General features: G+C 43.6%; 1 protein-coding gene across 2 annotated transcripts in view; it reads right to left on the reverse strand.

Annotated features, from left to right (window-relative positions):
- Positions 1-12,744, reverse strand: part of IFT46 (intraflagellar transport 46) — a 15,778-nt gene extending 3,034 nt beyond the window's left edge. Inside the window, exons 1-8 of one of the 2 annotated variants that reach the window (XM_040483202.1) lie at positions 12,646-12,744; positions 10,181-10,240; positions 6,090-6,223; positions 3,383-3,457; positions 3,142-3,235; positions 2,580-2,708; positions 1,431-1,552; positions 1,107-1,173 (exon numbers count right to left, since the gene is read on the reverse strand). In XM_040483202.1, coding sequence (XP_040339136.1) covers positions 1,107-1,173; positions 1,431-1,552; positions 2,580-2,708; positions 3,142-3,235; positions 3,383-3,457; positions 6,090-6,223; positions 10,181-10,225 — 666 coding nt within the window. In that variant the 5' untranslated portion in view covers positions 10,226-10,240; positions 12,646-12,744. Of the gene's footprint in view, positions 1-1,106; positions 1,174-1,430; positions 1,553-2,579; positions 2,709-3,141; positions 3,236-3,382; positions 3,458-6,089; positions 6,224-10,180; positions 10,261-12,645 lie in introns of both variants that reach the window. The other variant, XM_040483201.1, reaches the window with a different exon arrangement.

Genomic DNA, 12,744 nt, shown 5'->3' on the forward strand with positions numbered 1-12,744 from the left:
ACTCACAAACCGTGAGATACTGACCTGAGCCCAAACCAAGAGTCAGAGGCTTAACTGTCTGAGCCACCCAGACGCCCCTTAGTTTTTCTTTATCCCATTATGTTTTTCTTTTATTTTTGAGAGAGAGTGCGAGCAGGGGAGTGGCAGAGAGACAGGGAGACACAGAATCCAAAGCAGGTTCCAGGCTCTGAGCTGTCAGCACAGAGCCTGATGCAGGGCTTGAGCCCACAAACCACAAGATCATGACCTAAGCCAAAGTCGGACACTAAAACGACTGAGACACAAAGGTGCCCCGATTTTTAAGATTCTTAAAAGCAAAAGAAATAAGACACAAAAGAGTGTGATTTGATTTAGACACACACAAAATAGGCAAGCATGATCCATACTGTTAGAAATCAGGACAGTGAGGGGCGTCTGGGTAGCTCAGTTGGTAAAGTGTGCAACTCTTGATCTTGGGGTTGTAAGTTTGAAAAAAAAAATGTTTTTTGATGTTTATTTTTGAAAGAGTGAAAGAGAGAGACAGACGTAAGCGGGGGAGGGACAGAGAGAGAGAAGGGGACACAGAATCTGAAGCAGGCTCCAGGCTCTGAGCTGTCAGCACAGAGCCGCCCGATGTGGAGCTGGAACCCAGGAACCATGAGAGCATGACCTGAATCAAAGTCGGATGCTTAATCAACTGAGCCACCCAAGGCACCCCTAAGTGGCTGTAATTTTAAACCTCACATTAGGTGTAGAGATTACTTAGAAAAAAATCTTTAGGGGCACCTGGGTGGCTCAGTTGGTTAAGCATCCAACTCTTGATTTTGGCTCAGGTCATAATCTCACAGTTATGAGATCAAGCCCCATGTCAGGTTCTGCACTGGGCATGGAGCCTGCTTGAGATTCTCTCTCTCCTTCTCCCTCTGCCCCTCCCCCACTTGCACTCTCATGCTTGCTCTCTAAAACATATATGTGTGTGTGTGTGTGTGTGTGTGTGTGTGTGTGTGTGTGTGTGTGTATCTATATATATTTCAAGAAAAAAAAACTTAAAAAAATACAGGAAGAGAGCAAACACTGGGCACTTGAGTAAATGCTACACTTTCGTGGCCCCTGCTCCCTCCACTTACCTTGCCCAAAAGCTCTTCAAACTCTGGGGACCATTCCTGCATTAGCGTGTCAATATCAGGCATGGGCCTACAAACACAGAGGTAAATTATGAACAGGAAACGAGGACAGGTAACGGGTAACATCAGCAACCTCTGGGTCATGAGATTCTAGGATGAAGGAAGGTGGTCAGGCAGCCACATGAGGATTTCAGGCTGGCCGGATCCACAGAACCTCAGGTTGATCTGGTATGTCCTCAGCCTGTGGGCCCTCTTCTCAGAAGCAATGGATCCGTAAGTGGGGAAGGTCACCAGGGGTTCCTCTGGTGAAGAGTGTGTATTTCTTACCTGGTATAGTGCACAGTCGCAGGGGGCTTAGAACGGTGTAATTCTGAGATGCTCTCAATCCATGTGTCAATGGCTTTGGGATTCTTCTCTGCATCTTCTAGGCTCTTTACTTTCATATGTTGCTAGAAAAATAAGGGGAAACACTGGCTGATGACATTAAATAGCTCTCTTATTTTAACAGGATGGCTCATCATACGCTGTTGTTTCTTAAATAGCAGACAGCCGATGAATAGGGTAGCCTAACAGCAGCCAAGTGAAGATTAGAGGAAAACCTGATAAAATTTTCTGGAGCCATGGGAAGGGGGTGGATGAATAGGACAAGACTGACCACACTGAGATGGCATTTCATACCCCTAGGATGGCTACAATTCCTTTTTTTAAGTTTGTTTGGTTGTGTGTTTATTTAGAGTGAGCGTGCATGTGGGGGAGGGGCAGATAGAGGGAGAGAGAATCCCAAGCAGGCCCCACACTGTCAGCATGGAGCTGGATGTAGGGCTCAAACCCATGAACTGTGAGACCATGACCTGAGCCAGAGTTGGATGCCTAAGAAACTGAACCATCCAGGCGCCCCTAGGATGGCTAGAATTAAAAAGACAGACAATCACAAGTGTGAGTGAGGGATGTGGAGCAACTGGAATTCTCATTCCTTACTGGTGGAATAGTAAAATGGTTCAGCTACTTTGTGGTTTTTTTTGTTTTGTTTTGTTTTTTTAAGTTTATCTTTGAGAGAGAGAGAGAGCACAAGCAGGAGAGGGACAGAGAGAAAATGGGAGACAAAGAATCTGAAGCAGCCTCCAGGCTCTAAGCCGTCAACACAGAGCCTGATGTGGGGCTTGAACTCACGAATCGCGACATCATGACTTGAGCCAAAGTCAGACACTTAACTGACTGAGCCACCCAGGCACCCCAAAGGTGTGTTTTTAAATGAGACAGCAGTGATATTTATACATCTCTGTGAGTAAACTCACTGACCTGTACGATCTGAAAGGGCGAGTTTCATGGTAAGTAAATTATATCGCAATAAAACTTTTTAAAACTAGGGCTGGCCTGAAACCATAGCTACCCCTTTTGATAGTAAGTCAACTGCACAGATACCAGCGGGGCCTCTGGCCATCTCCAGCTGGGACCTGGACTGGACTAGTATCTTACTGTGACGTTGTGCTGTTTGGAATTCTCAGTCAACCAGAGAGAGAGCACTGTAGGGTCTGACTGCTTTGTAGAAGGCTCATCCAATACCAACAGGCCAAGGTTGTCTGGCTTTCCATCAGGACGTGGGACCTGGTTAAGAGAAAGCAAGAAAGAGGAAAAAATGGGGTTGGGCATACATAATAAGGCCATATCTGTTGTTTCCAATCAGCTGAAGAGGAAGAACTCTTCCGGTTCATCATTATTACTAGTATTAAAAAGCATGCTTGCATACCATGCTGTACTAAAATACGATCTACTACAAAACGCATGATCTATAGTGTCTTAAATATAAAGCTGATAATTAGGCAAATAAATGACAAATTTTTAACATATAATGGTAGAATGAAGTTATTACCTAATACAATGAATAGAATTTGGAGAGCAAGATTAAGAACGCCAGTGAAATGAAGAATGTATATGAAGGTAGCCAGTGCTAGCCAAGGAAATTAGTGGAATTGTTAAGAGTAAGAGAGGGGTCAGAAGAAACACCTAAGGAGTCATTTTTAGGATGTTTCGACTGTACCTTTAGGAATGCGTCAATATCCCCAACAGCGGGGATAAAATCAGGAATGAAAGGTTTCAGTTTGTGGTCCAGGTCGATCATCTGAGGGGTGTACCTAGGAGACATTGCCAAGGTTAGGTGGAGAAAGTCAGAGAAACGAACTTTACCGTTCAGGTTAAAAAAATCTAAGGAGAATGGCCCCATTTCAGACTGGAGGTAGGAAACGGGTGGGGAGGTCATGGGGGAAGGGCCTGGTGCTCACCTGCTGATATATTGGAAGAGTTCCTTAATCTCAGCCGAAACTGGCAAATGTTCATAATCTGTAGGATCATAGGCCCTGTGAAAAGGGAAATATGGTTCGAGGTGGCCAGAGAAGAGCAGACGTGGCCGAGCCCTGGTTCAGCCCCCTCCTCACTGACCACAGACTCCCTGACTCTGAACCTTGTTTCTGCCCTGCCCACAACTGCCCTTCCTGGGTGGTTCACAAGGCAACTTTAGAATGGATCATAATTAGCTTGGTTATCTCTGCCAGTGAAGAAGGAAAGAGTCGCAGAAAATGGAAAACAATTGCTAAACATTTTAGAACGAAGCATACATTTTGTTTCCCTTTTTTGAATGAAAGGGATGGAGAGAAAATATGGTATGAGATTGCAATTTTTTAAAATTCAAGTATAACTGACAACATGAGATTTCAATTTCTGACATGAAAATAATCTGTCCCAAGAAAAACAAGAATTTTTACAAAGATGCTTTTAACAGTGGGCACCTGGGTGGCTCAGTCAGTTAATCTTCTGACCCCTGATCTCAGCTCAGGTCTTGATCTCAATATGAGTTCAAGCCCAGCCTTGGATTCCACGCTGGGCCTGGAGCCTACTTAATTAAAAAAAAAAAAAAAAAAAAAAGTTTTTAACAGTGTTTATTTAAGAATTTTTTCAATGTTTGTTTTTGAGAGAAAGAGAGAGAGAGTGAGCACGAGAGGGGCTGTGAGAGGGGGACAGAGGATCCGAAGCAGGCTCTGCACTTTCAGTACAGAGCCCAATGTGGGGCTCGAATTCACAAACCATGAGATCATGACTCGAGCCGAAGGCAGACACTTAACCGACTGAGCCACCCAGGTGCCCCTTAACAGTGTTATTTATACAGGTAAAAAATTAGAAACAAAATACCCAATACTTGAGAGATGGTTAGGCATGTCAATTTGAATGTTTAGTAGTTATTATTATTTTTAATTTTTAAGTAAGCTCTACACCCAATGCGGGGCCTGAACTCACAACCCAGAGATTGAGTTGCATGCTCTACTGACTGAGCCAGCCAGGTGCCCCCAAATATTGTATAGTTATTAAATACAGAATATAGGAAATGTATACAGTAAAAAAAAAACAAAAAACAAAAACAAAAACCAGTAGAACACATTAATTATAATTAAGTAAAATGTAATAAACATTGGCAAAGTACATAGGTGACTTGGAAAGTTATTAACAAAGGTCTGAGGAGGGTAGGTTAGCAAAAAACAGAAATATATCATTATTGTTTTAATGTTCACTTATTTACTTTGAGAAGGAGAGAGAGAACCCCAAGCAGGCTCCACGCTGACAGCACGTGCTGATGCGGGGCTCCATCTCACGAACCACGAGATCACGACCTGAGCCAAAATCAAGACTTGGGTGCTCAGCCGACTGAGCCACCCAGGTGCCCAAAACTAATATATTATTGACTTGAAGTTTCCATTTCCCCAGATTCTGTAATTTATGCAAGCAGGATATGATCATGAAGTAAGCTGGGAAACATGAAAAGTCAGTCTGGGATTAAACTTTTGCCTCATTTGCTTAGTGTCTACCTGTGGGTGGATAGTCCACAGGTAACTTTTTATTAAACTGCTTGATTTAATAAGTGATACATACAGATGATATAAAAGGAAAGGCATAAAATGTACAAAGTGAAAAGTTATGGCTCACTTCCACCCTTGTCCCCTTGCCACCATGTTCCCCTCCCCAAAGTAATCACTAGGATTAGTTTCTAGGGTTTCCTAGAAATAGTCTACATAATATTCGTTTTATACCCTAGTAGCACAGCATAAACACTCTTCTATACCTTTTTAAAATTTAACACTGTCTCTTGGAGATTGTTCTTTATGGTGCACAGAGTGCTGCCTTATACTTTTTAATGGCCAGACAGAATTCCACTGATTGGCTACACCATCATTACTTTAACCAGTAATGGTATATGAAATGGATGGGCCTTAGAATCCACTTTGATTAAAACCTATAGGGGTGGGTCATGAATAATCTATCCCGAGGACTGGAACAGGGTGAGGTTTTTCTTTTGTTCTTGTTTTTTGGTTTTTGTGAGAGAGAGAGAGGCAGAGGGAGGGATACAGAGAATTCCAAGCAGGCTCTATACTCAGTGTGGAGTCCTACGTGGGCGGGGCTTGATCCCACAATGCTGGGATCATGACCTGAGCTAAAATCAAGAGTCCGATGCTCAAACCAAATGAGCTACCCAGGCGCCCCAAGAGATGTTTTTACTGAAACACCAGCCAGGAACACGTGCTTCAGTGTAGGGCTCCCAAGCACTTATTCTCTATCCATCCAACAAAGATCTGAGCCTAGACTAGAAACTCTCCTGTGCCTGTATGTTTTCCTTGCTGAACAGAATTGCTTGTGTATGTATATAAATGTTATTTCCTCGTTCCCAACATTAGAGCTCCTTGAAGGCAGGGACCACCTTTTATATTCACTCAGCAAATCCTCACGAAACCACCGAACCTGCAAATATTTCAGATAATGCAAGTGATGTCATGGGACTCAATGAGGCAGTGTGGCCGGAAGAGAAGGAAAACGCATTATGCTGGCTTCTGAGACACCTGAAAATCCTACGCAGGATCAAAGGGAGATGCTAGAATTTCACTCCTAACTGATGTGTCTTCCTCCCTGGCTTGAGTGTCCTCAGCGAGGCAGGGCTTTCCTCACCCTTCCAGAGGGGCCCCGTGCTCTTCATCATCATCATCTTCATCAGTATCCGTCTCAGAGGAGTCGTCGTCGTCATCATCATCATTTTCACTGAAGCCCCGTTGAGGTGTCAGCTGCGAGGGCTTCTTCTTCTCCTGAGGTAGGGCAGGGTGGACACAGAAAGAGCTACATAAAGAGAAGGTTAGTGTGCCTATGCCCCATTCCCTCCTAGTGCTCCCACACATACCCTCCCGCCCGGCACCGAATGACCAGAAAGAGAGGGTGGCTCTCCCCAGAAAGGCCCCAAGGACTGTCGTCTTTTCCTGCTTGGCTGCACCCTGGGGCCTCACTTTCTATAACCACATTCGATTTTTCTCCTTGAGGCCTGGGTATAGATTTTATCCAGTAGATACCTATTTTACCTTTTACTTAGGAGACCCCCAGTCAGCTCCAACTCTAAAAGTTAGAGACTCTTGAAGGAGAGGAAGGCAACTCTGATTAGGTATCTTGGAAGGAAATGAGGGCAGATGAAGTTGGAAGACAATTTTAGGGGAATCTTAATACTCACAAAGCTCACGGGGAGGAAATCTAGTGTTTAATTTGCAAGACTGCCCAGAGTAAGCTGCTAATGACTATCAAAAGAATCAACTCCGTCCCCGAATTCCAATCAGCAGTTCCAGAGACTATGGGTTTTTCACTTCCATTCAGTCACACTTCTCTTCAATGGGTATTGGACCTGCCCATAGTCCCCGTCCCCTCCCCCCCCCCCCCCCCGAAGTCAAATGCAATGACTACCTGTTATATCTCAAGATAAGAGACTCTTCTGTCCTTGGCATTACAACCTACCTTTCCGAGCTTCTGGTTCTCTAAGTATCATCCCACACTCTCAAGGGTATGAGGAGTCCAGTTTTGGGACTTGCAGGGGCATTTGGGACAGGGTCCATGTCTTTGCCTCTGTGGCCTGGAGCCTGTGACATGCCCTCACTTAGGACCCAAAGGATGACCGACTGGTCCCCTTTAAAAGTAGGTTTGGGGGCACCTGGGTGACTCAGTTGGTTAAGCGTTCGACACTTGATTTTGGCTCAGGTCATGATCTCATAGTTGTGAGATCAAGCCCTGTGTTGGGCTGTGTGTTGAGCATGGAGCCTGCTTGGCATTCTTTCTCTCTCTCTCTCTCTCTCTCTCTCTCTCTCTCTCTCTCTCTCTCAATATTTTTTTAAAATAAATAGTAGGTTGGGGTGCCTGGGTGGCTCAGTCGGTTAAGCGTCCGACTTCAGCTCAGGTCACAATCTCACTGTCCGTGGGTTCAAGCCCTGTGTCGGGCTCTGTGCTGACAGCTCAGAGCCTGGAGCCTGTTTCAGATTCTGTGTCTCCCTCTCTCTGACCCTCCCCCGTTCATGCTCTGTCTCTCTCTGTCTCAAAAATAAATAAATGTTAAAAAAAATAAAAATAAAAATAAAAATAAAATAAATAGTAGGTTTTGAGGGGCACCTGGCTGATTCAGTTGGTAGAACATGAGACTCTTGATCTCAGGGTTGTGAGTTTAACCCCCTCGTGGGGCATACAGCTTACTTAAAAAAAAAAAGCAATAATTAATTAATTAAAAAAATAAAAGTAGGTTTTTTTAAAAAATGTTTATTTCTTTTGTGAGAGAGGGAGAGGGTGAGGGAGCGCAACACGGGGCTCAGTCCCACGACCGTGAGATCATGACCTGAGCCAGTATCAAGAGTCTGATGCTCAACTGACTGAGCCACCTAGATGCCTGTAAAAGTAGGTTTCAAAAGCTTGGTTTCCATATGCCATATGGCTTATGCCAAGGTTAACAAATGTTTGGTTCCAGTTTTAAAAATTATTTAACGTTTCTCTTACAGTCAAGCAACTACTGGCATATAAAACTGTGACATATTACATAACATCAAAAATGCTTTTGGTCACAGGTTCCTGTACGCATAACACAGAATTATTATATATAGATAAAAATATATTTTAACTAACTGTAATATGTGTGTGACAAATGGCACCCAGTTGCAGAATTTATTCAATGACTGTGCTTTATTGGTATACAATAGATAAGGGTCTCCTATAGTGCTCTTTTTTTTTTTTTAACGTTTATTTATTTTTGAGACAGAGCATGAACGGGGGAGGGTCAGAGAGAGGGAGACACAGAATCTGAAATAGGCTCCAGGCTCTGAGCTGTCAGCACAGAGCCCGACGCGGGGCTTGAACTCACGGATCGCGAGATCATGACCTGAGCCAAAGTCGGCCGCTTAACCATCTGAGCCACCCAGGCGCCCCTAGTGCTCCTTCTTAACTCAAAATCTGCCAAAGCAATCCCTCATCACACAGGAAGTAGTTTGGCAAAGGCAGCTTTTTAAGAATACTGATGGCCAATTTAAAGGTTATTAAAAATAACCTCTCTGATTCTAGGTGCACACTAAATTAAAAAGATAAATTGAGTCCTGAATGTTGGTCACAGCATGATGAAGTCTAGAAAAATTTAGGGTGAACATGTAAAACTAGGAGGCCAAATTAGGAAAACTGCTCACTTTTCTTTTGTCTGCTTCTTCAAAGCTATGTTTTGCAAAATCTCTGATCTAAAGGCAGAGGGCTTCCTATGCCACAGACAGATGCCTAAAAAATTACTTTGTGGGTAAGATGTTAAAACAGCACACTAGTCACCAAGTGGAACGACTTTATTTTTCTTAATAATTTATTTATTATATTTTTTAGTAATCTCTACACTCAACCTGAGGCTCGAACTCACAACCCCGAGGTCAGGAGTTGCGTGCTCCTCCAACTGAGCCAGCCAGGTGCCCCAAAGCAGGACTACTTTAAAATGTGACCTTGTATAAAAAGCTACATTTTCTACAATCAGTCTATATTACTATAGCTTTTTGCATTACTTCAAATATCCTTCTTCACTTGTTTCAAAGCTCCTGTTCTTGAAGGATAATCAAAAGGTAACTAACCATTGGATCACGTGCTAAGGCTGAACACAATGGCTGTGTAGGAGAGCATGTGTGCACCTGTAGGGTCCTGCCTAGAGCTGGAGCATCTTGCCATCTTTCTTTCGGAAACAGAGCAATCCTCCAGGTTCACAGAACCAACAACAAAGTGACATCTGGGTCTTAAAACTTCAAAATTAAAGTCTCTTTCACAAAATATTGGCGGTATCACAAATGTTGACAACGAACAGATGCCTAGACCAATAATTCCAAACTCGCTTTATCATAAGAATTACTTGGGAGTGCTTGCTAAAAATATAAATTCTCAGGCTTTTACCTTCAAGATCCTGATTCAGTAGTTCTGGGTGAGGACTGGACATCTGTATTGTTAAAGGTAAGTACTCTAGTTGATTCTTATTGTCCATAAAGTTTGCAAAAGCAACGCCTATATTATATGAAATATATGAAATATATATATTCCTCACCAAAAAGTCAGCTGTAATAGTAGGCTTGACTCCAGAAGGAAACAATTTTTTCTTTTTTTGAGAGAGAGAGAGAGACAGAGTGCAAGTGAGCAAGGGGCAGAGAGAGAAAATCCCACAAGGGGCAGACAGAGAGAGAGAGAGAAGCAGGGCTCACCCTAAGCGGGGCTTGTGTTTTTACCTGAAGCAGGGCTGAAACTCACGAACCATGAGATCATGACCTGAGCTGAAGTCAGATGCTTAATGACTGAGCCACCCAAGCACTCTGAAGGAGTCAAAATCTTAAGGCTCTTTGCTCCTGATTTTCCTACATGAGCTCAAAGGTATCCAACCCAACCCCTGGAGGTGAGTAGTCAAGAAATGTTTACTACTGGGGCGCCTGAGTGGCTCAGTCGGTTAAGCATCCTGACTCTTGATTTTGGCTTAGGCCATGATCTCACAGTTCATGAGTTTGAACCCCGCGTCAGGCTCTGCACTGACAGCTCAGAGCCTGGGGCCTGCTTCTGATTCTGTGTCTCCCTCTCTCTGCCCCTCCCACCAACTCCTGTGTGCTCTCTCCCTCTCTCAAAAATAAGTGAAACTTAAAAAAAAAAAAAAAAAAGGCATGTTTACTATTGACCTACTGTCACCCAGACTAACTACTGACAACTCCCAAGTCCACAAGAAACTGTGGGTCATACTATACCTTGTTATTTTCCTCTTCATACTCATCACTGCTGTTGTCAGCCATAGTCTTGTCAGGAAGCTGGGCAGAACCAAGAAGTCCTTAGAAGAAAAGTTTTCCTTTTAGGTTAGTAATATGATCTTTAAAGACAAATATTTTTGGTTTATAGTATGTTATGCTCTGCTTTATGGCTAAAGGACAGAAGTCTAAATTCTAGTCATGGCTTTGTCAACTCAATTCAGGATATATATATACTAAGCATTAGTGTGCATAAGGCATTAGGTTAGACATTATACTAGTGGATTATCTGCCGTTACATAAATTATATACAATCTGCCCTTAGTTTACACACTGGGAAGGCCGGGAGTGAAGAGCAACTCTATGGCTTGAAACTCTTAGCCTGAGTCTCAGTATTCCCACATCTGAAGGAAGGCAGTGACATCCATCACTCAAGACCGTTACAAGGATCAAATGACAAAACTCAGGTGAAAGGAATTGACCCAGCTCCTGGCAAGTAATAGTCACAAATATGAACTGAATCAGGGTCCAGAAAAGCAATAAAAATATTCTGAACAATTAAAAGTATAACCAGATATAAGATAGTAACTGGCATGGAAACCATGTTCAATGATTTCTAAATCAAATTGAGCCAGGGGCACCTGGGTGGCTCAGGTCACGATCTCACCGTTGGTGAGTTTGAGCCCCGCATCGGGCTCTGTGCTGACAGCTCTGAGCCTGGAGCCTGCTTCGGATTCTGTGTCTCCCTCTCTCTGCCCTTCCCCTGCTCGTGTTCTGTCTCTCTCTCTCTCTCTCTCTCTCTCTCTCTCAAAAATAAATAAATATTTTAAAAAATGTAAATCAAATTAATGCCAATTAAACACCATTTTTCAGCCTGCTACCTTGCCCAAACTGAAAACAAATTGTAACGTCAACAGCCCGCAAGATTATAAGCATGCTCAAGTCAAAAACCTTGTCTAGGTATATATATATCCCCAAAAGATTGAAAGCAGGGACTCAAAAAGATACTTGGACACCCGTGTTCACAGCAGCAGAGTCACAACAGCCAAAAGAGGGAAAAAACCCAAGTGTTCATCAATAGACGAGTGGATAAACAAAATGCGGTTATACCTACAATGGGATATTATTCAGCCATAAAAAGGAAGGAAACTCACACGTGCTATAGCATCAATGAACCTCGAAAACACGATGCTAAGTGAAATAAGCCAGACACAAAAGGACAACTATTGTATGATTCCACTTTTGTGGAGCCCAGAATAAGTGAAGTCATAGAGACCAAGTGGAACAGAGGTTACCGGGAGCTGCCAGGGAGAGGGGAATGGCGAGTTATTGTTTAACGAGTAGTTTCTGTTCGGGATGATGAAGGAGCTCTAGAAATAGACAGTAGAGATAGTTACACAACAATATGAATGCACTCAAGGCCACCAAATCGTACACTCAAAAATGATTAAAATGGCAAATTTTATGTTAGGTATATTTACCGCCACCCCAGAGGTCATCCTTGATTCCTAACTCAAGAGCCAAACCCAATCCATCAGCAAGTATCTTGTATTTTCCTCTCCTCTCTACGCTCCCCTTCCTCACCACATCCGGGTCACTATCGCCTCAGCTCGCCATTGCAACAGGAGCCTTGGCTCCCTACTTACCTCCTGCCTGCCTGCCTTGGAAACCACTCCTTCCTACCATACGCTGGTCTCCTTCAAAGCCTCAAACGAACCCAAACTCCTTTTCACGTTTCACTTGCTTCTTCCTTTTCCTGCCCCACTTCTCCTCAATATGTGGATTTTTCTCATCTTTCAGTCTCAAATGTCACCGCCCCCTCAGGTCTTCCCTGACCCCCCTATCAAAAGAAGATCCCACTCCTCATCATTATCCTCTGTAACATCACACTCTTTGCCTCCAACAGTGCACTCACCACATTTGTCATTATGTTTATCCATTTGTCATCTGTCTCCCGTGATTACGAGCATCGAATGGCAGGGTCAGTATCTCTTTTAATACTGTATACCTAGTGCCAGGCAGAAGGCTGACACACAGTAGGCATTCAAAACATGTATGTTGACTAAATGAGGGGGTCAAGTCCTGTTAACACGTTCCACTGAGATTTTGACTGGGATCGCAAGTTAAGGGCCGGTTACTGAAGCATCTTCAAAACTGTGCAAAAACAGTTTTGAGAAGTTAAAGCAAACAGACAAACGTGAATCCCTGGCCGACTGTGAGCAGAGCCGCAGCACCAAGCCACCGGAGATAGGGAACACTGGTCAGGTTGGAGGAAGACCCTGCGTCTGGGGGGCTGGGTTTTCTCCTCCCTTAACTAGTTGGAAATGATGGCCAATTGTTCGCCAAACTGGACTCTGAAAGCCAACATTTGCTATTACAGTAAAACAGGAACTTCTTGGAGACATTCATGAATCCATCCTGCTCTTTTATTCTGAGAGCTATTTCCTTCCTCTCCCGTCCTCTCTTACCTTTGGGTCTGGGGGTTGGAGGATGAATACTTGCAACCTCTTCAGAGTCGTTAATCTCTAGACGCTCATCGTAGGTCTGGTTTTCTACAATTTTGGTCT

The sequence above is a fragment of the Herpailurus yagouaroundi genome, unplaced genomic scaffold (assembly GCF_014898765.1).
Source record: "Herpailurus yagouaroundi ecotype Mexico unplaced genomic scaffold, PumYag 161, whole genome shotgun sequence".
In the NCBI taxonomy this organism is placed as follows: Eukaryota; Metazoa; Chordata; class Mammalia; order Carnivora; family Felidae; genus Herpailurus; species Herpailurus yagouaroundi.